Source organism: Aethalodelphis obliquidens, unplaced genomic scaffold (genome assembly GCF_003676395.1).
Source record: "Aethalodelphis obliquidens isolate GAN/ISIS:26980383/991018 unplaced genomic scaffold, ASM367639v1 scaffold46, whole genome shotgun sequence".
Classification (NCBI taxonomy): Eukaryota; Metazoa; Chordata; class Mammalia; order Artiodactyla; family Delphinidae; genus Aethalodelphis; species Aethalodelphis obliquidens.
In genome coordinates, this window is record NW_020837990.1 from 7292414 (window position 1) to 7315531 (window position 23118).

The 23118-nt window shown below is 38.3% G+C and overlaps 1 protein-coding gene and 1 pseudogene across 4 annotated transcripts in view; one reads left to right on the forward strand and one right to left on the reverse strand.

Moving 5' to 3' along the window:
* Positions 1 to 23118, forward strand: part of SIK3 (SIK family kinase 3) — a 247548-nt gene that overhangs the window by 120655 nt on the left and 103775 nt on the right. For all 4 annotated transcript variants that reach the window (XM_027082237.1, XM_027082239.1, XM_027082238.1 and 1 more), the window contains exons 2-3: positions 17819 to 17935; positions 21597 to 21660. In XM_027082237.1, coding sequence (XP_026938038.1) covers positions 17819 to 17935; positions 21597 to 21660 — 181 coding nt within the window. The remainder of the gene's footprint in view (positions 1 to 17818; positions 17936 to 21596; positions 21661 to 23118) is intronic.
* LOC113607132 (40S ribosomal protein S3a pseudogene) lies at positions 1021 to 2336 on the reverse strand (annotated as a pseudogene).

Sequence of the window (23118 nt, forward strand, 5' to 3'; positions counted from 1 at the left end):
GGCTAGGCCCGTGAGCCATGGCCGCTGAGCCTGCGCGTCCGGAGCCTGTGCTCCGCAAAGGGAGAGGCCACAACAGTGAGAGGCCCGCGTACCGCAAAAAAAAAAAAAGTAGAGTCTGTCTCATTCCACTGAACCTAGCCAGGGCTTTCTGACTGCTTTGACCAAAAGTCAGTCAACACGGAAGTGATATTATGTGAATTCTGAGGCTAAGTCATAGAAATGCCGCACACCTTCCTTGCTCTCTTGGGATGCTCATTATTGGAACCCATCACCATGCTGTGAAAAAGCCCATGCAGTCCATGGAGAGACCCATGTGGAGATGAACTGAGGCCTAAGCTGCCAGCTGCCAGCCAGTGCTAACCTGTTGATGCCTTGTGAGAAGCCTCTGGAAACTGGATCCTCCAACTTCCTGTCAAGCAGCCCTAGGTGATGCCACATGGAACAGAAACAAGCTGTCCTTTCTGAGCCCTGGGCAGATTGCAAATTTGTGAGCAAAATAAGTGATTGTTGTTGTTTGAATGCACAAAGTTCTGGGGAGGTTTGTTACACAGTGTTAGATAACTAAAACATCAGCGGTAATCATTAGTCTTGTAAAGACTGTAGATGTTTAAAGAAATAAAAGAGGAGATTAAAATTACGGTATGGTGAAGAGACTCAAAATTGTTGAGGAAGGTGTGAAAGAAGAGCTCAGTCTCAGCAGAACTTCTAGAAATAAAAAACAAATGACAGGGGCTTCCCTGGTGGCGCAGTGATTAAGAATCTGCCTGCCAATGCAGGGGACACGGGTTCGATCCCTGGTCCGGTAAGATCCCACATGCCGTGGAACAGCGAAGCCTGTGCGCCACAACTACTGAGCCTGCGCTCTAGAGCCTGCGAGCCACAACTGCTGAGCCCACGTGTCACAACTACTGAAGCCCGCGTGCCTATTGCCCGTGCTCCGCAACAAGAGAAGCCATTGCAATGAGAAGCCTGCGCACTGCAGCAAAGAGCAACCTCCGCTCGCTGCAACTAGAGAAGCCCACGTGTGGCAACAAAGACCCAACGCAGCCAAAAATAAAAAAATAAATAAATTTAAAGAAAAAAATGACAAAACACAATGGAAAGATGGTATAGATTGGATAGAATTCAAGAGTGAAGTGGAAGATAGATCTGAAGAAAATTTCTGAAATTTAGTACAGAGAAAGAAGAGATGGGACATATGAGGTTTAATGGCACGGAGAATAAGATACCACATATGTCTGATTTAGCAGTTATCACACTTTTTGACATTAGGACTTCTTACACTCTTAAAAATTATTGAGAACCCAAAATTGCTTTCTTTCCCCACAAATCGGATTTTTTCTCTGAATCTTAAACATATTCTTGGATTGGTGGCTCATTTCCACCAGCCCGTTCAACTTTAGCATTTGTCTCATCCCCAGTGGCTTTTCCAGAACTACCACCTTCACCATGAAGCTCAAACTTAGTCCCAGTTCAAACTTAGACTTCTTCAGCATTTTTACTTTTCTCACAAAGACATCATGGAGTGGATAAATAGATTGGCAAGTCTTTTCTGTCTTTTCCAATGCTGTCTGGAATCAATTTATTGACCACTTTTCCAAGTCATTTGTCTGCACCTCTCAGGTCATGATTACTACCATCATCTTCCAAGTTTGGTGGACCTGTTGATGCTCAGTCTAAGAGGTTTTCTGCATCAGAGTGTTGTGTTTTTAAGTAAAACCAACACAGAATAGATGAAGCAAGTAACCATTGGTAGTCTTGACATCAACATGAGCTTCAATCATGGTCTGCCATTTTGACCACGGAGCACATTTTGTCATGGCTAAGATCCATTCCATGGAAATTAGTCAGGCAGTTTTTGCCTTGAACATCCTCAGTAATTAGCTTGACTTTTCAAAATGCGACTTCATCCTTCTGCAGATCAGCAAGGCTCACTTCAAAAATACTACCCTTGAAGCCATCAGATGTGATTTTCATTCCTTGAGTTCTTGTAACTAGTGGTTTTCCAGTATTTCTTATAGTGAGCATACTGGTGCTTTTATGTCATACCAATTTTTCTTAAGAAATGGATCAACCACTTTCTTCTTGACTCCCATTTTGCTGCCTTTTGTAAGGCGCTTGTTCTTTTTTATTTTTCACAGTAGGAAAAAAATCACTTATAATATGCTATTATCACCTTCGTATAGTCTAGGTAATTTGCACTAGACTAAAAGTGAGGTCTCCTAGAAGGGTGCCTGTTCTTGGCGACCGCCATGGTGCTGCTCATAGAGCCAAAAGGGCCAAGTTGCTTTTTCGTATGTGGGTTACACTTATAATTTGGAGATGTTTCTGCATATCTGTTATAGTTCAATAAAAAAAATTTACTTAAAAAAAGACACCATAAAGAGAGTGAAAAAATAAGCCACAACTTGAGAGAAGATGTACTGACAAAGTTCATCTAGAATATAAAAGAACTTTTCAAATTAAAAAAAAAGAAAATAGGAAAGTCGCGAACAAGTTTATTTCACAGAGGCTGAAATAAATGGTCCGTGAACATATGAAAAGATCCTCAACCTTTTCAGTAATCAAGGAAATACAAATTAAAACAGCGAGGAACTGTTTGCTCCCCACCACTCACCAGACTGGGAAAAATGAGAAATAACAGTTGTTGGTGATGATATGGGACAGTGGGAACAGTCCCACTGTTGAATATGACCATTTTGGAAAACAATTTGGCTTTACTTATTGGTTCCTAAATATATACCCTAGTGAAACTTTTGTATTCATGGCCCTGGAGACAAATATAAGAATATTTAAAATACTGTTCATAATAGCTAAAAATGCAAACAACCTAAATGTCCAGCAACTGTAAAGCAATAATAAAGATGGTGTATTTGTAAAAGAATGACTATTTAGCATAAATATTGTGAATTAGGTACCACTGCATGCATCTTCATGGAGGAATATTATAAATACATTATAAGGATCAAAAAAGGCAGTTAACAATGATCAGTCTGATTCTCTTGATATAAAATTTAAAAACAGGCAAATCTAAATATATGTTGTTTGGTGATACATACAGGGTAAAACTGTAAAGAAAAGCAAAGGAATGATAATATAAATTTTAGGATAGTGATTGTCTTGAAATAGGGACTAGAATAGAAAAGCACATAAGGAACTGTGGTTTGTATGTGACGTATTTCACAATAAAAATTTCTATGAGCATATTGTTAAAAAGAACCCCAGAGTGATTCTTTTTCTAAGGAAAGATTTGGTAATGCAAAATACTAGTTCTTAATTAATCTTTTGGTAGGTGTTCTTACATAGAAAATCCTCCGGTAAATATATCTTGAATTTGTTTTTCACGGTTTCTTCATGTCAACCTTGCTAAGTAGGGAGCATGACTAGGAAGAAGATGAAACAAGGAGGATTTATCCACATGTTCAAGAAGTTCAGGGGTTTGTAGCCTTAGAATGAGAAATTAGGCCTCTTATCCTACCTGTCTTAAAATTGACTTACGATTTTTAAAAACAAAAAACTGTTCTTAGTTTATTTTTTTGGTAAGCAGCAGAGGCACTCTTTTGCCTCTACCCCTAGCCTGAGTGTGCTGTTTTTAAAAATCTCCATGCATTGACATCTCTTCCTTTTCTGAAGGAATGCTAAAGCCAATAATTACACACAGACCTGACCTACTTTGGAGGAACCAGAGGACAAAGAAACCCTCACTTTTCTTTATCCTTTTTTGGTTAAAAAGCAGAGATTTGGGGAGGTGAGGGCCAGAACTTCCTATATCTATCCTTTGAAGAGTCTAACACAGTTTGTCCTTGTTTCATATATTAGAAGTTTCCCCGTGTGTGTTGCCTGTAGACTAATGGACTTAATGCTAATGAATCCTTTGCATATCTGCTGATCTAGAAGTGGTTGGCCCTTTCCCAAGGGCACTATAGCTTTGAGAAAATAGGAGGAAAGAATTTATTGATTTTTTTTTAATTGTCTTATTTTATGTATTTGATTTTGTAAGCACCTCAGTCCTTTCTTTCTTTTTTAAAAGAACTAGTTAGGATCTAACATACACAGTTACATTAATGAATGAATTAACTGGAATAAAAATTTGGAGTAGTCGTCCCCTTTAGTAATTGTTGTGGTTGCCTAGTAACTGTTACTCCAGTTCTTTCTTAGTTCTATTTCTCTGTTGTTATTTTGCTAAGTTGGTAGGTTATTTTCATCTCGATTTTTAATATTTGCTTTATCAACTGACCTTTTTAAAAATAATTTTAAAAGTTCCCCCTAAATCACAAGCAGAAATCTTTTCGGTTTGGTTCATTAATAGTTGCTATTAATAATTAATAGTTGCTAAATAACTATAAATAGTTGTTCTGGGTTCTGGGTCCTAGGTCCTGTGTTGGGTGCTTGAGACTTTACAAAACCCATTGTTTTGTGTAATAAACACCAACCTTAAGAGAGTAAGGTGAATATCAACATCTAGAATATCAAGAACTAGGAGACAAGACAGTATATAGTATATGTAAGGACAGATCAGTGGAATAGGTTCAGGAGTCCAGAAATAAAAGCCAAATGTGGTCATTTGACTTTTGACAGAGTGCCAAGACAATTAAATGGAGAAAGAATAGTTTTTTCAACAAATGATGGTGGGACAACTGGATATCCACATGCAAAAGAGTGAAGTTGGACCCCTGCTTTACACCATACACAAAAATTAGCTGAAAATGGATCAAAGATATAAATGTAAGAACTAAAACTGTAAAACTCTTAGAAGAAAACATGGGAGTAAATCTTTGTGATCTGGAGTTAGGCAGTGGTTTCTTAGGTAGGACACCAAAGCACAAGGGACAAAAGAAAAAACATTAAATTGAACCACATCAAAATTAGAAACTTTTGTGCTGTACACAATACCATCAAAAAAGTGAAAGACAAATCACAGAATGAGGAGAAAGTATTTGCAAATCATATATCTGATAAGGGATTTGTATTGCGAATATATAAAGAACTCTTACAACTCAATAATAAAAAGACAACCCTAATTAAAAAATGAACAGAGAAGCTATACAGCTGCCCAATAAACACTTAAAAAGATGCTCAACATTATTAGTCATTAGGAAAATGAGAATTAAAACCACAATGAAATACCACTTCATACCCTTCAGGATGGCTATAATTAAAAAAAGATGGACAATAACAAGTATTGGTGAGGATGTGGAGAAATTAGAACCTTCTCCTGCATTTCTGGTAGGAATGTAAAATAGTGTAGCCTGTTTGTCATTTCCTAGCTAGAAGAAGAATAGTGCCATTTATAGAAATTGGGAAATGAGAAATAGGGATAATGAAATTGGATTTTGTACAGTTGAATTAAAGATGTCTCTGGGACATTCAGGTGTTATGGTACCCACTGCTTAAAACTTTTTAATCATAGCTTTCAGGATAAAGTCCTCCAAATCACTTTCTTTCCTAGGGCCTATGAGACCCTCCTCAGTCTGGTCTTCCTTCTTTACCCTGTTCTAAGCACACTCGTTTTCTTTCAGTCTTTGTTTGCCATGCTACCCCAATTTTGGGACCTTTGACCATTCATCCCCCCAGTTAACGCCTGTTCATCTATCAGAGCTCAGTCAAGTATCGCTTCCTCATGGGAGTCACTGCCGACTCCCCAGTCGAGGTAGGAGCAGCACACATTTTTATTTCATGGTTTCTGTGGGTCAGGAGACCCTCTGCTCAGGGTCTCATAAAGCTGTAATCAAGGTATTGGGTGGGTTGCATTCTTATCTGGAGGCCCCAGTGGGGAAGAACCCACTCCAAAGACCATTCAGACTACTGGTAGAGTTTATTTTTTTGCGGCTTTATGACTGACTTTTTTCTGGCTGTTGGCTGGAGGCTGCCCACAGGTTCTAGAGAGGTGGCCTACAGTTCTTTGAGACCATCCACAGTTCCTTTTCTTAGGAGCTTCTCAAACATGGCCACTTGCTTCATCAGGACTTCCAGCTTGATGGAGGGGAGAGAAGAGATTACACAAAATCATGAATGAATGTATGGTGTGTGCAATCACTGGAGGTTGGTCACCTTAGGGTCTGTCTGCTACATCTTATGACTTCTGTAGAGAATATTTAATTTTGAGTAGGACTGCACCCAGTGAGTCTGTTTTGATGAAAGCTAGTCAGACAGTACATCCCAAATATCAGCTTAACCTGGTGGAGCTGGTTGTAGTGAGAAGAACAAACCTTGTAATAATTGGCATTATGTTAAACGAAGGAAGGTAGAGGTGTTCATGAGCATACCAGCAGAAGATGAAGAAAGAAGTTGGAGGAGAGGTAAAGTACTGTGATGTATTTTCCCGGTTTCAAAATTTTGCTGACTTCTGATACTGTCATTCATTCCTTTGTTAATCAGTTTACTATGTTTATATTTAAGAACTCCTTACCGTAAAATCTAGTTTTGAGAGGCAGCAAAACATAGTGTGTAGTTAAGGGTTCAGGTTCTAGAGCTCAAATGCTTGGGTTCAAATTCTGCCTCTGCTATTTAGTACCGTATAACCTGGGCAAATTACCTGGTTGGTTTGTGCGTCAGTTTTAAATGGGAATGATAGTAGTACCTACTTCACAGGGTTGTTGTGAAGATTGAGTTAATGCCTATAATTATTGTTATTTTTTTCAAGTGTGGTAACTGTTCCATAGTTATGTTTTAAGATAAGAGAGTGGATCCTTTTAGAGGTACATACTGAAATATTTACAAATGAAATGATATGGCAATTGGGATTTTGGAGGAAATTGGTAGAGGTATAGATGAAACAAGATTGACCATGAGTTAAAAATTGTTGAAGCTGATTTAATTGTATTACTGTCTACTTTTATATATATTTGAAATTTTTCATAATAAAAAGTAACTGCCTTGGCATGTATTAAGTGCTTAATAAATTTAAAGCTATTTTTATTATGTTTAATATGTTGGGATTAACTTGTCTAAAACACAAAGAAAAAATATAAAACTAACTTGACACTTCAATTTTCTCATTTCTAAGATTCTTTTTATAGATGGAAACTATCAAATTTGGATAAGATTCTTAGACTTGGATTTTTGGTTTCTATATTGACATCTTCCTAATTTGTTTATAATTTATGGCTTAATTAGTTTGATTTAATTGTGGCCTGCATCACATTCCATTTAATTTAGACTACCATTGTTTGTTCTGTAAGTGGAATGGAAATTAATAATATTATTGATTATCAGTTTTCTTAGTCTTAGTGGTAGGAGATATTGATTTTACCAATAGAGAAAATATTAGCAGCAAAAATGCCAAGGCTTTCCTAGGTAGACAGTGGTGTTATGCTTCAATGTATTTAATTGCTGTTTAAGTAAGAAAGGTAACACTTGAGAGCTTACTCACTGAGGTTATCTCAAATGTGGTAAATACATCTTTCTGCTTATCATATCGTCCTATATTATATAGCACTGTAAAACTAGATGGCTTAAATATTTTAGTTGTTCAAGATTGAGAACTATTTGGTGATTCTGATTGATTTTATGTGAATGAACCTTGGAACTTAAAAAAATAAAATAAAAATGTAAAAGAAGCAACACCAGAGTCTCTCAGAGTTCTACTTAGGAATTGGCATGGTGAGACCTTGTCTTGATAACTCTGCCTGCAAGTCACTTACAGTCACACCTTTCATTTAGTAGATAAGGACCTTGAGGACTATAGAGGTAAGGTGATATGCCCAAGGTCACAAATGTTTCTAGATCTCAACTCACTCCAGTTCTCTTTTTGCTGTCCCAGTGATTTCTGAATTGTTCTCCAGAGCCCTAGGGTTCTGAAAAGTTTTGTCTGTCTCTGAACCTCTTACCCAGAGTTAACCAGAGTAGGTGCTTCTGCCATTCCTCATCTTACGTATTAGAGCTTCTATGAGATTTTGTTCAGAGGGAAAAAGATTCTGCTACTGTATGTGTTAGTTTTTATGTCTTTCCTACCAGAACTCTTTATTCTGTGCCATCTTCTACTCAGAAAAGTACATTTGATTTATTGGAATTTTCTTTGACTTTGTTTCAAAGAATGCAAGTATGATCTCTAAAGAAATCTGTGACCCAGAGATCTCAGGAGAATTCAAAGAGATCTTTAAATACGGAGGGATAGGGCTTCCCTGGTGGCATAGTGGTTAAGAATCTGCCTGCCAATGCAGGAGACACGACACGGGTTCGATCCCTGGCCCAGGAAGATCCCACATGCCGCGGAGCAACTAAGCCCATATGCCACAACTGCTGAGCCTGCGCTCTAGAGCCCGTGAGCCACAGTTACTGAGCCCATGTGCCACAACTACTGAAGCCACGCGGCTACAGCCTGTGCTCCACAAGAGAAGCCACTGCAAGTGAGAAGCCCATGCACCACAACGAAGAGTAGCCCCCGCTCACCGCAACTAGAGAAAGCCCGCACAGCGAAGACACAACGCAGCCAAAAATAAAATAAATAAAAATGAAATAAATTTAAAAAAGAATAGGGAGGGATAATTACTTTTAGTGTGAAGTTATTATCAATTAACATTTTATTTTCTTTTCCCCCTGCTCTCTATTCTCCCTTCATTTCTCATCTCATAATTCTCGTTCCTTGTGATTTTTTGGGTGATGTTTCTCATGGTCTGTTAGTTTTCTAAAAAGATATTTATGCAAATATGTCTGTCTTAAATGAAACTATTTCTGATGTCTGGAGATTCTTTTGGGTCTCTTTGGCAGTGAATTAGGAGTCATATCCATTTGCTTAAAAGCAATACTGTCATAAGATCAAAAGAGGGCCCAGTAGACAGTGTAATAAATAGGTTGGTTTTTGCTTAAATTGTGGATGCTTTTAATGAGTTTTTAAAAAAACCCTCACTGTTATTAACTATACTTAATATTTTAGTGAATTAATACATAATTATGGTAGCTTATTTAAAAGTAAAATCCTTGCTGGTACTTCTAGTAGCTTTTTAGAATTCTAGACTTGTACTGTAATGTCAATTTAGGACTATTATAGAAAGTCAGAATTTAGGATGCATGTAATCCTGCTAAGGGAAAAGACGAACAATCTTATTAAATGTTAACTGTGATATGAAGTACATACTTCATGTAGTTGTGTTTTTACATTTAATATGGGTACAATAATGTTAACATACATGTGATATGTATTGGGTTGGCCAAAAAGTTCATTCAGTTTTAAGTAAAAATAAAAGTAATTTCCACCAAGAACTGAATTGAACAACGTATTCACTAACTGAACAAACTTTTTGGCCAATCTAATAGCAATAATCCATATAATAATGAGCTGTACTTTGCTGAAACAGTTTTTCAGATTTTTTTCTATGGCACTGTTGTTTATCAACATTCCTCCTCCTGCCTTTAAAATAAATATCAGAAATTTGAGAATTAATTAATGTTCCAGTTAGACTATACAGGCGAGTGATTTAAGTCACTTAAACTTCACTGTTTACTTCACATGAGACACAGACATTCATTATGGAAATAAAATCTATTTGGTTTGAAAATGTGATGACTACTTAATAAAAGGAACTCATTGAAGTCGGAATAAATGCAAAAAGCCACCACACAAAAATATTCCCATTTTGGTGGAATCCCAGGGGGCATTTCCTGCCAGCACTTATGGTTTGTAGCTGGGATTAGGAAAGCCCCTCAGAAGGTGCTTGGTGCAGTGTTCCTGATGGGCACAGGGAAGCTGGCTCTAACTCTGGGCTGCTGCAGGGAAGACAGACAGCCCAGTGTTATAACCATTCAGACTAGAAATGCCTGGCTTGACGAAGATGTACATCTTCACAATTAGCTCACAGTACTGACATCTAAGGATGCAGGACAGGTAAGAGTTTCAGAAGTAGGGAGGGTAAGATGCTTATCTGATAGCGGAGATTGCTTCCTATTTTCCCTTAGTCTTCATTACCAAGTAATTGGGAGATGAGGAATTTAGAATGGTTTTTCAACTGTTATTGTGTTCCCTTGGTTCAATCAACCTCCTGCTACTGCAGGCTATGTTATTAGGCTTTGGGGGCATATTAATATAATTTAAAACAATTTAAAATATGAACTGTTGCTGACTTTGTTCACTGGGAACAACACTACCGTTCATTGCAAGGTTAGCAAGATGCTCAGTGTAATAAATCTCCATTGGGGAGATTAGCTCTCTTTCCAGCTGGTGATTTAAAAAGCTTTGAGTGTTCTAGGTGCTGCATCTAAATGTGCCTCACAGTACACAGACTCCTTGACAAATACCGTTCTTGGGAAGAGCACAATCCTTCTGTGAGTCTGTGTTATTTTTACCTATGAGCTGGCACTCTAGGAAGGAGTAACATGTACTTCATTAAGAAAATTCATCTTGAAATCCATTCAGCTTTCTGCTTCCTTCTGACCTCACAGTCCAGGCCATTGCCAAGTTCTTTACTCACATGTCCAGTCTTTCTTCTCTGGCACGAAAATTTCATCTTTCATAGCTTAATTTCCTACCATAACTTTAAATTTCTCCTTGGACTAACTGCTGTTCTGTTTTTCTTTTATTTCAACACATTTCTGTAACAATTGGTATCGTTTCATTATACCATTTGCTTTGGTAGCCACTTTAAACTATTAGGACTTCCTTGTTGAACCATTCAGCTCTTACCCTTTTCCTCCGCATTTCTGTATGCTTTTCTGCCCAATCCCTCCTCTCTTCTCTAAGCTCCTGTTTGCCCTCCAATCTTCTTTGGGCCTCTCCCTCTTTCCTGCCCTTCCTTTAAATTCTTCCTTTAAAAAAGGCTTCAGGGCATCCTTTTAAATAGCTCCCTTAGAATTCAGCCGTCAATCTCAATCTCAATCCCCCTCTTAGACTTCTGAGATGTGGTCAATCCAAAATAAATACCTGAAAATGGAATGGGGACTGATACTTTGTAAGTAATTCTAACCTTACCTTCATGTTTTTTTATCAACTCCATCCTCTTCTCCTATCTCCCCCCATCCCTTTTTAAAGATCTTTTTGTTCAGTTCATTTAAGTGGTAAACCTACAGGCCAGGAGTTGATTTAATGTTCTGTAAAGCATACAAAGTATTGTTGGCACCATGTAAATGTTAAGATAACAACAACAATAATGTCAGTTAGGCTGAGGGAGTTGCCCATTGTGTTAGAGACATTCCTAGGACTTCTGTTTTCTGAGACGGTAAATGTTAACCAGATGGGAATTACTGGAACTGAGAAGTTATTTTCTTTTTTGCCTTAAAAATGTCCCTTCTGGGGCTTCCCTGGTGGCGCAGTGGTTGAGAGTCCGCCTGCCGATGCAGGGAACACAGGTTCGTGCCCCGGTCTGGGAGGATCCCACATGCCGCAGAGCGGCTGGGCCCATGAGCCATGGCCTCTGAGCCTGCGCGTCCAGAGCCTGTGCTCCACAACGGGAGAGGCCACAACAGTGAGAGGCCTGCGTACTGCAAAAAAAAAAAAAAAAAAATGTCCCTTCTATGCCTTGAATTCCAAGTCGTCACCAGAAAATTTTCATTTATTAATTATGCACGATATACCGTGTACCACCTTAGAAATACTTCCAAGAATAATGCATGTTTCATGGTATATTTTGTCAGTGCAGGTAAGCTCTCAATTGTCTATCCCCCAGACATTGTGCATGCATGAATTATTTTATTTTCCCTGTTCAGTACAGCCCAAACAGAGAAGTATAGAAAAATAAAAATCACCTAAAGACCTGCTAGATATTTTAAACAATAGTTGAATCTTTTTTTTTCTTTTTCTTTTATTTAAAACTATAGTTGACTCTTGAACAACACCGGGATTAATCCACATAAAACTTACATCTGGCCCTCCACATCCCTGATTCCTCCACATCTGTGGAGTCAACCAGCCATGGACTGTAGTACTGTAGTGTTTACTATCAAGAAAAATCCGTGTATAAGTGGGCCCTAGCAGTTCAAACCCACATTGTTCAGGGTCAACTGTATTTCCTTTGGAATTCATTGAGAGCTGATTGACCATTATTATCGTTGGTGGTCATGTTGAATCCTCCTGTCTGAATTTGGCTAGAATCCTAACATCTCAGTCATTCCTTAGGCTTGACAGCTGCATATTTTCCCAGAAACAGTTATGATGGTATGTAAAATGGATGGAGTAATGGGTTCTTTCCAAATGTATGTCTTTGCCCCTTAGTACTTGATCTGAATATTTGTTACAAACTAAAATACCAACTCCTTGATTGGTTCCAGCGCAAAGGTCAGGATCTTCCCAAGAGTATGACCAGCCTACGTCCTGACCGTGGTACATATGGTACATCTTTAATCATGGCCATTTAGTGCTTATAGTCTAGCTTGTGCAGTTTGTGGTGGTTTTGGGTTGCATTAAACCTGTTTCCTGATGACAATTCTATTTTCTAGTAAGTTTAAAAGGAAAAAGCTTTTCACCAAGGCTGATTGCAAAGACATTTAAATTCCTTTTCTAGAAGCCATCTCAACTGAGAATGAATTAATTCTTATAGAAGGAATTAAGTCCTACAGGAAAAAAAAATTGAGTGAAGATTTTCTCAGTTTTCCCAAAGGTGGTACTGAAACCGTGCAACTCAGATTGGGACTTGAACCCACGGTCTTTTAATTGAGATCACACACCTGGTCTCAGGACTTAATGAAGCTCAGTTTCTTGATGTCTCGTCACAGAAAGAGTTCAGTGAGAGACAAAGTGATTGGTAAGAAGTGGATTTATTTAGAATGAAACACACTCCACAGACAGAATGTGGGCCATCGCAGAAGGTGAGAGGCCCCGAAATATGACATGATTAGTTTTTATGGGCTGGGTAATTTCGTAGCCTAATGAGTGGGAGAATTATTCCAATTATTTTGGGGAAGGGATTTCCAGGAATTGGGCCACCGCTCACTTTTTGACCTTTTATGGTTAGCCTCAGAGCTGTCATGGCTCTGGTGGGTGTGTCATTTAGCATATGCTAATGTATTACAATGAGCATATAATGAGGCTTAAGGTCCAGTGGAAGTCACATCTTCCGCCATCTTGGACTTAGTTGGTTCTAACCAGTTTTTGTCATGTCCTATGGCCACGTCATTCTTTTAAAGGTTGTGTTCTGCCCCCTTCCCTCCTGTTTCAGTACCATTCTAGATACCTAGGCAAGAAGTTAATTCATTACATGCAGTGATGCCTTGTTGTTCTCAATGTTTGATCCAGGGACCCCAGAGTCTCCAAAACTCTTTCAGTGAGTCCCTCGGTCAAAACTGTTTTTATAAATATTCAAACATTATTTTCATTTTTCACTCTCATTCTCTCATAATTATGCAGTGGAGATTTCAAAAGACCACCTGATGTTTGATGATATGATTACTCTGATGGCTGATCAAATGTGTGCATGTGTATTCTTCTGCTTTAAAATTTTCTGTTTTAATTTCTGATTGTAATTTTAATCTAATTTCTAAGTAAATATTGATAGATATTACCCATATAAACAAAACTTCTTTGAAGGTTCTCAGTAATTTTTAAGAGAAGGAATCCCAAGACCAAAAAGTTTGAGAACTGCTGTAAAACTGAGTGTAAAACTTATTTGTCTCACAGAATCCCTGTTGAGAGTAGCTGCTGGTGAGCTGCTCGAGGGCACTGCCTTAAGCCAGTCAGTTGCTCAGTAAACAATTTTTAATGGAATTAAATTGAGTTCTTGGAATGCAACTTTTGAGACCTTATTTAAGATTCTCCCCGAGGCAGTGTTGAGCATTGAGTGCCTTGTAGCCTGCCAAGTTTCTTTGAGATAGGTGGCTGGCAATTCTCAGTATTGGGTCAAGTATTTCAGAAGTCATTTTCGTGGAATACCTGCTTTAATTGGTAGCTAGCTTATTGGTATCATCTAGACCAGTGCTGTCCAATAAAATGAGGGCCATGTATATAATTTTTACTTTTTGAGTAGTCATATTTCAAAAAGTAAAAACAGGTGAAATTAGTTAGGTTCCCCCCCACCCCTCTTTATTGAAGTGTAATTAACAAATAGAATTGTAAGATACTTAAATTGTTCAATGTGATGTTTTGATATGTATGCACTGTGAAACGGTTTACCCCTTGAGTTAATTAACATATCTATCACCTGACATATTTATCTTTTTTTCTATATGGTGAGAATATTTAAGTTTTACTCTCAACAGATTTCAGTGCTACAGCACAGTGTTATCAACTGTAGTCATCATTTTTTACATTAGATCCTCAGACCTTATTCATTTTATAACTGAAAGTTTGTACCCATTTACCAACCTCTTCCTATTTTCCCCACCTCTCAGCCCCTGGCAGCCACTTTTCTACTTTCTGTTTCTATGAGTTTGACTCTTTCTTTCTTTTGTTCGTTTGTTCTTTCGTTCTTTTTTAAATTTTACATGTAGGTGATACCATGCGGTAATGTGATATTTGTCTTTGACTTATTTCACTTACGATAATGTCCTCCAAGTTCATCCACTGGTTGCAAATGACAGGATTTCCTTTTTTAAGGCTCAATAATACTCAGTAGTATACATACACCACATTTTTTTATCCATTCATCTGTGATGGACGCTTAGGTCATTTCTGGTACCTTGACTGTTGAATGAACATCAGAGTACAGATAATCTCTTTGAGATAATGATTTTGTTTCCTTTCGTTTCCCACCCAGAAGTGAGATTGCTAGATCATATGGTAGTTCTATTTTTTAATTTCTTGAGGAACCTCCATACTGTTTTCAGAGTGGCTGTACCAGTTTACATTCCCACCACCAGTGTAAAAGGGTTCCCCTTTCTCCATTTCCTTGTCAGCATTTATCTTTTTTTTTTTGCGGTGCGCGGGCCTCTCACTGTTGTGGCCTCTCCTGTTGTGGAGCACGCGCAGGCTCAGCAGCCATGGCTCACGGGCCCAACCGCTCCACGGCATATGGGATCTTCCTGGACCGGGGCACGAATCCGTGTCCCCTGCATCGGCAGGAGGACTCTCAACCACTGCGCCACCAAGGGAAGCCCTCTTTTGTGTTTTTGATAGTAGACATCCTAACAGGCAGGAGGTGGTGTCTCATTGTGGTTTTGATTTGCATTTCCCTGGTGACCAGTGATGTTGAATACCATTTCATGTACCTGTTGGCCATTTGTATGTCCTCCTTGGAAAAATGTCTGTTTAGGTCCTTTGCCCATTTTTGAATTGGGGTTTTTTTTTTTAAACTGAGTTGTATGAATTCCTTCTATATTTTGGTTTGTAATCCCTTATCAGATATGTGATTTGTAAATATTTTTCCCGTTCCATAGGATTGCCTTTTCATTGAAATTAGTTTTAATAATACATTTTATTTACCTAGTATATCCAGAATGTTATTTCTACATGTAATCAATGTACAAATTATCAGTAAGATAGTTTATATTCCCTTTTTAATATTAAGTCTTTGAAATCTGGTGTATATTTTACGTGCACATTTCAAGTGCTCAGTAATCACATGTGGCTGGTCCCTACTATATTAGACAGCACACTGTGTGTGATCTGACACAGTGATGAGGAGTAGAAATGCTCGTGGTCGCGGGTCATATGGTTCAAGACTTATTAGGAGGTCAGGCAGCTGGTAGGACTTGTTAATGATTCTGCTGTTGTTCCTTATAAATTTCTCTTCCTTCTTTTCTGCCCATCTCAATTCTGTCTCTTCTCAAGTTCTCTCTTCTTTGTGAAGTCTTTCCCTATGTCTACTTATTCTGCCCCCAAGTGAAGGTCATACTTCATCCTCTTTTCTACTTATACTGTGTACATAGCTTTATTGATTGTATTTCCAATGTTGTATAGTTGGCTGTTTCACATATGTCTTTCCTCTACTAGATTGTGAGCTCACTGAAGTGAAGGCTGTGTCTGGTTAATCTCTGAAACTCAAGCTACACCCACCTCATTTTATCACATTCCATCATTAGGCAGGGCTTAACTCTGAATTGAGCTGAAATTTGTCTGCCTGTACCTTTCTCCCGTTAGTCCTCATTCTACATCTGAAACAGCTCCAAACAAAGTTATTGTTATGTTGGTCATTCATACATTCGAATCATCTACCACGTATAGTTCCATACTGTCTTTATATCCTTGGGCTAAACTTTTTAGTATTGACATTTTTGCTTCCCTGTTTTTTCTTTTTCCTTTTTTTCTCAATTAGTATAAATTTTATTTTCTTCCCCCAGTGTATAGAATCATAGAATTTTAAGAACTGAAAGGGGCTAGAATTTGCCTAGTCCTGGTCCTTCGTCCAACTAGTATTCATTGATTACATACTGATTGAGTAATTGAAACTGAGATATAGAGATATTCGGGGGCACCCCAATATTTTGAGTATTTCACTGAGAATAACGAAGTTTAGATTTAGTAATTTTAGAAAGTCTTTCATCGTTCGTTCTGCTTTTAAATATGTATGCTGCTGAGTATCTTAAGAATTAGGAGCAAAGTAGAAAGCTGCTTTATGCTGAAGCAGTGTATATACAGCACAGAAAGATCTCCAGATTTTTGGAGGGTTATCATTAAGAATTTGATTCCAAAGCTGAGATACCTGGGCTTCAGTCTTGGCTCTACCACATACTAGCTATAAATTACTTAATCTTGGGTAATTACTTAATCTCTTTGTGTCTCAATTTCCATATTTGTAAAATAAGGTTGATAATAATATGGAGTGTTGTAAGGTTTAAATGAGTCAGTACTTGCAAAGCACTAAGGATTATGCCTGGCATACAGTTAGTGTTCAGTATATAGTAACTGCTGCTGGTACCACCACCACCATCACCACTACTACTACTGTTACTGAGTTACAGAAGCACCTGGTGAGGTGTGGGATGCACCTGTGGAATTTCTGGTCAGCCCTTACTAAGTCATCACTTACTTATGATATAAGCTTTTTGTCTTAATAAGAGGCCCTACATACCATTCTCTGCACCCAGCATGATTTGCCTAAAATGTAACTGCATCTGCAGAGTAATGAAGTATTTTGTCCTGGGGTTTTACTGTAGCAGCAATTTAAGAAATGGCAGAAGACCCATTAGCTTTAGGAGTCTGTTCCTTTGAGACCAACTTGCTAGGAATCCATTTCCTGTCTTCCTCCCTCCCTCCCTCCCTCCCTTCCTTCCTTCCTTCCTTTCTTCATTGGGTCTTTGTTGCTGTGTGCAGGCTTTCTCTAGTTGCGGTGAGTGGGGGCCACTCTTCGTTGTGGTACGTAGGCTTCTCATTGCGGTGACTTCTCTTGTTGCAGAGCACGGGCTCTAGGCGTGCGGGCTTCAGTAGTTGTGGCATGTGGGCTCAGTAGTTGTGGCTCGTGGGCTCTAGAGAGCAGGCTCAGTAGTTGTGGCGCATGGGCTTAGTTGCTCCGTGGCATGTGGGATCTTCCCGGACCAGGGCTCGAACCTGTGTCCCCTGCATTGGCAGGCAGATTCTTAACCACTGCGCCGCCAGGGAAGTCCATTTTCTGTCTTTCTAAAAAGAGTGAATTTATTTTCTTCATTGGCATTCTATAAACAAAATACTGGCAGTTTGTATTTTGTGGAATACGTTTTAAAGTGGATTTAATTTTCCTTAGTAAACTCCTTTTAATAATGCATCAGAGGGCTTCCCTGGTGGCTCAGTTCGAGCCCTGGTCCGGGAAGATCCCACATGCTTCAGAGCAGCTAAGCCTGTGCGCCACAACTGCTAAGCCTGTGTGCCTAGAGTCCATGCTCTCCAACAAGAGAAGCCATCGCAGCGAAGAGTAGGCCCCGCTCGCCACAACTAGATAAAGTTCGTGTGCAGCAAGGAAGATGCAACACAGCCAAAAATAAATAAATATATTAAAAAATAATAAATAATGCATCAGAGTAAATTTTCTTTCTCTGTTGTCAGGTTGCTATCAAGATCATAGATAAGACCCAGCTGGATGAAGAAAACTTGAAGAAGATTTTCCGAGAAGTTCAAATTATGAAGATGCTTTGCCACCCCCATATTATCAGGCTTTACCAGGTAGGATCACTAGTGGTGTAGCGTATGGCAACAAAGAACCCAGAATGGTCACTTGTGTCTGTGGTTACTTTTGAAGGGAAGGTGGGTGGGTGAACATCTGCAACTTTTTTTTGTTTCTATGTTCATATATTTATCCTACTATTTATCCTACCCTATTATCCCCCAACTCAGTACTTCTGTTTCCCTTGGGTATTTACTGGTAAGGTCTAACTTACCTAAGTAGGCCTTTATAATTTGTTCTTTAAAACTTGGATGCCATTCTTAGAGTTACACAAAAAGGTGATGAGAACTTACTTATTTAGGTCAGAATCTTAAAGCAGAATGGGGAACCCAAAAGGTACAGAATTTTGAGGGGTGAAAGTAATATTAATTTTTACAATATTATTTAAATACTAATTTCTGTGATCATGTTATGAATTATGATGGCAAAGGATATTTTAAGCATGGCTTCTTGTATGAGTCAGAGCCTACCTCCTTTCTATTCTAACAGGGTACTAGACTTAGTTTTCTAAGATAGCATTTGATTACTTTGATAACCAAGAGATTGATTCTGTGTAATGGAAGAGATTTCTGTTCTAGTTTTCTTATCTTCCAAGAAGCATGCATGTTTCATGCCTTCATCAAAAGTCATTCCCTAGCCTTACTGCAAAAGCAGTAAATCTAATGACTGGAATTTTAAGCCAGATAGGAGAGGAGGACCTTGCCTTAGCAGGCTGGTAGAGGAGGTATTTTGTTTTGTTTTGTTTTTGTTTTTTTTTTGTGGTACGCGGGCCTCTCACTGTTGTGGCCTCTCCCGTTGCGGAGCACAGGCTCCGGACGTGCAGGCTCAGCGGCCATGGCTCACGGGCCCAGCCGCTCCGCGGCATGTGGGATCTTCCCGGACCGGGGCACGAACCCGTGTCCCCTGCATCGGCAGGCGGACTCCCAACCACTGCGCCACCAGGGAAGCCCCAAGAGGAGGTATTTTGGGAGAGGTAGAGCTTTGAGGTGCTTCTCATATTGCAGCGTGTTGGCAGCCATGAGCTCTGCCTGTACATAGGGCCAGCCCTGCTCACTGCTTTCTACCAGATCAGCCATCACCTGGTTCTGCAGGATGTGGCCACCCCCTCAATTCATTTGCTGCTGTTAGTCTGCAGCAAGTGGTTACTGGCCCAGATCCGGGATCATGTGTAAGAGTGTGAAGAGTACATTGACCAAGGCCCAAAGAGGAAGCTTTCATAGTCTGTTGCTTTCATGGGAAAGAAGGCATGTCTTGATATTAGTGTATACGGTTAAGGCTACAGTGTTAGGGCTCGTCTCTGGCGTCAGCTGCTCACATAATGAAATGAATTAGATCAGCAGGAGCAGGCTTGTTGAAATCTATCACACTAAATTATGTTGACCCACACCTCCACTGTACCCCAGAAGGAAACCCATGAAAGGTTTCTGGGGTTGTCTGAAGACCTGTATCTGCAAACTCAGAGGTGTCTAACCTCTGCTTCCTTCCTATCCTGACAGGTTGAGTAAACTTCTTGACCTCACTTTTTTTTTTTTTTTTTTCTTCTTGTGGTACGCGGGCCTCTCACCGCTGTGGCCTCTCCCGTTGCGGAGCACAGGCTCCGGACGCGCAGGCTCAGTGGCCATGGCTCACGGGCCCAGCCGCTCTGTGGCATGTGGCATCTTCCCGGACCGGGGCACGAACCCGTGTCCCCTGCATCGGCAGGTGGACTCTCAACCACTGCGCCACCAGGGAAGCCCTTGACCTCACTTTTTAAAGTAAATCATCTTTAAATAGTTGTAGAGCTTATTAGGCTGATCTTTCTCAAGAGGTTAACTTATAGGTACTAACCTTATAACTGAAATCTGCAAATTTACCTTTCTTACCCAAGATTTCATTAGCCTATAAGGTTTATATACTTTCAGCCCTGGCTTTGAACATTGCCCTTTCTTAAGCTTTAATTTTGCTCTCTGGCAGCTAATATTGTTAATGGGAGATTCTGAACTGCCAAGATGAAGAATGGCTGTTGAGTTGTCAAGGCAGTTTTCAGGTCATTTGTTAAAGCTTTAGTCTCTTCGGGTTTATAGAGTGAGCCAAATATAGATAACTATATAGGAAAGTTTTTGAACTCCTGCAAAGTTCTTTTCAAAAAAATCTGAAATTAAAAACAACACTGTAAATCAACTGTACTTCAATAAAATTTAAAAGATTTACAGTCATTAAAAGGCCTGGTACAAAGGAGATATACATTATGACATTTTTTTTCCTTTTCTTTTTTTTCCTAAACAACTGCATATATTTAGGGTACTTACTTTTTGTTATATAAGTCAACATATAAAGAACTTGGAAGCAATACATGTAACAGTGGGCTAGTATCACCAGTCTATAGAGAGTTTTTAAATTAAAGTGAAAAAAATGACACAGTTATTAGATTGAAAAATTAAAAGAATATGCATACGTACAATGGAGTACTATGAAACTATTGAAAGAAGAAATAGATCTATTATTATAAGGTAATGTATGATACTGTTATGGTATTAACGTATAGAGATGTCAAAAATAAAGTGACTAGGGAATGATTTGATAAAATAATTAACCTTGAAGCATAGTGAAAGTGTAAAACTGTATTGCCTACTATGATAGCCACTAGCCACATGTGGTTATTGTGTATTAACATGTGGCTAGAATGAATGAGGAACTGGATTTTTACTTTCACTTAATATTAATGTAAATATAAAAATTGGAGCTGTTTACAATTAAAAATTTTTGAAATAATATTAATGATAATAAAATATATTATTAGAATTAACTTTTTCTTTTCTAATGTGGCTACTAGAAAAGTTAAAATTTTATATGAGACTCACAATGTTTCTATTGGACAGCACTGCTCTAAAGTGTTATAGAATAAGCTATAAATAGTGTTTCCACTGAGGAATAAAATGGAGGGGGTTGGAAAGAGGAAAACCTTTGGTCTTTTGTTTATATACTGGGTATTTAAAATGTTTATAATGAACATATATACTCATATATTACTTTAATAAATATTTAATGAAAAAGGTAAAAAGGAAGAAGGAACTGACAACACACTACAACTAATTTTGTAAACAGTGGCAAAATAGAGACTAAGATAAAAATACAAGTAAGTCGTTTATATTATTGAAGTGTTGAATATTTATATTATCGTTCCCAGTTTTGAATAAAAGGATGGTGGACAGGAAAGTTGTCATTTCCATTTAAAAAAAGCACAGCCATATGTGATATTTGTGCAGTTCTTAAGTGATTCCTGTTGTTCTCCCTAAGTTTTGTTTTGGTTGGGTTTTGCGGGGGACATTTTTGAGCTTCAGGTGATCACTGTCGAATGTGAACTTTTTGGTTCTTGGCAGCTTCTTCGCTTCTCAGTTTTGTGGAGCTTAAAAGGTTGCAGAGGCCTCCTGGGATGACAAAAGGACTCTCACAAGTAGGAAATATTTCCTACTTTTAAGAACTTGGAGGAATACCTGTTCTCCCCCTTTCTTCTTAATAACGTTTATGTCTGTCACCCTCCCAATCCCCTGATGTTTTAAGTTTCCTTTAGGCAGTAATGGTTATTAATACTTCAAATGACAAAAGAAGATTCATTCGTTTCTCTTCCTGTGATATCAGCCTGTCATTTGTATCACTGTCACTTTCCTGCCTTTGCACCAGGTTATGGAGACAGAACGGATGATTTATCTGGTGACAGAATATGCTAGTGGAGGGGAAATATTTGGTAAGTACATTTACTGCATTCTTCAAACAGCTATTGAGCACACCACGGCAAACTTAAAATAGCCGTTCGATGCCGTTGTCACTTGAGCAGCTGTGACTTGATGCTGTCCTCCAGTGCTGTCATTTTCTATCAACAAAGTAATTTTAATTATTTTTGATTCATCTCTTTTAAGTCTTCACCATCTTTGTTTCCTTAGCAAAGGTGTTTTGTTTATTTCAGTAAGGTGTTGATGGTTGAGATTAAAGATCTTCAAAAACAAACATTTCTCTGAACTTTTGAGGGTCTTTCCTATTGCCAGATTCTAATTGGGGTGACCAAGTGTGACAGAACACTTACAAGTGTGGTGGGCCTCAGTTGTGTGTGAAATAGCCACTCGGAGCAAACAGTCTCACCCTAATGCATTCTTTAACATTTATTAAATATAACATGTAACTCTATTCCTTACCACGTGTTCACAGTTCCCTTAATGATTTAGGACGTTTTGTCTTCAGTAGCTATTCTTTTTTTCCTCTAACACTTAGGTTAGCACAACATCAGAATTAAGCAGGAGAATTTGTTACCAGGAAATATGACTTTTTGAGGTGGTAAAAACTGGCACCCCCCATTTTTTTTTTTTTTTTTTGGTAACAATGATAAATGGAGCCAAATAGAGATAATGACTAAACTTTCAAATCTAGATTGACATGTCTTTTTATTTTTAAATTTTATTTCTTTTTTGGCATGTGAATATAGAGAAAGGTTTCTTCTTATATATTTTAGGTTTATTTAGTTTATTTTTTTAGATTTTGTTTTAGTTTAAATCTGGATGGTAAGAATTTTTTTAATTTTCAAAATATTGGCACTTCGTTTTTTAAAATATATTAAAGAGCATGATATCACTTTTAAAGTGGAATCTTCTCATTAATGACTGTGAGTTGTGACTATGAATATTTTGGTATGTTAAACTTTCCCCATAAATCTGACAATTTTGTATCTAAGAATCTTCAAAGTAAGTGTGAGTCTTTTTTAAAGGAGGTATCGCTTCTTAATGACATTTTTGCTTGGCTTTGCATCTGTGCTTATGCATAATGGTAATCTTGGGAGCAAAGAGACCTTGTCATCTTAATGTTCATAATAATCAAAGAACCAAACACAGTGCACATCATACCTACTTTGCTCTTTAGGAAAACAGATTTCAAAAGTACAGAAAAGATAAAAGATAGATTCTTTGTGGGAATGTAGCTCAAGGCATGAGGAAACAGAGTAGTACTTCTCATGGTATTATTATAAAAGATCTGGAGGAGGAAGAAATTGATGTATCACCTAAAGAAATTATTGTGCCTGCACAGGGATATAACTGTCTCATGAGGTCTCATTTTTAAAACTATCTGTATCAGAGATGAAGGGACGGGCTTAATCAAGAAGATGAGCTTTGGAGGCAGTTATACCTGGTTTTGAATCAGATTGTTGCCACTATTT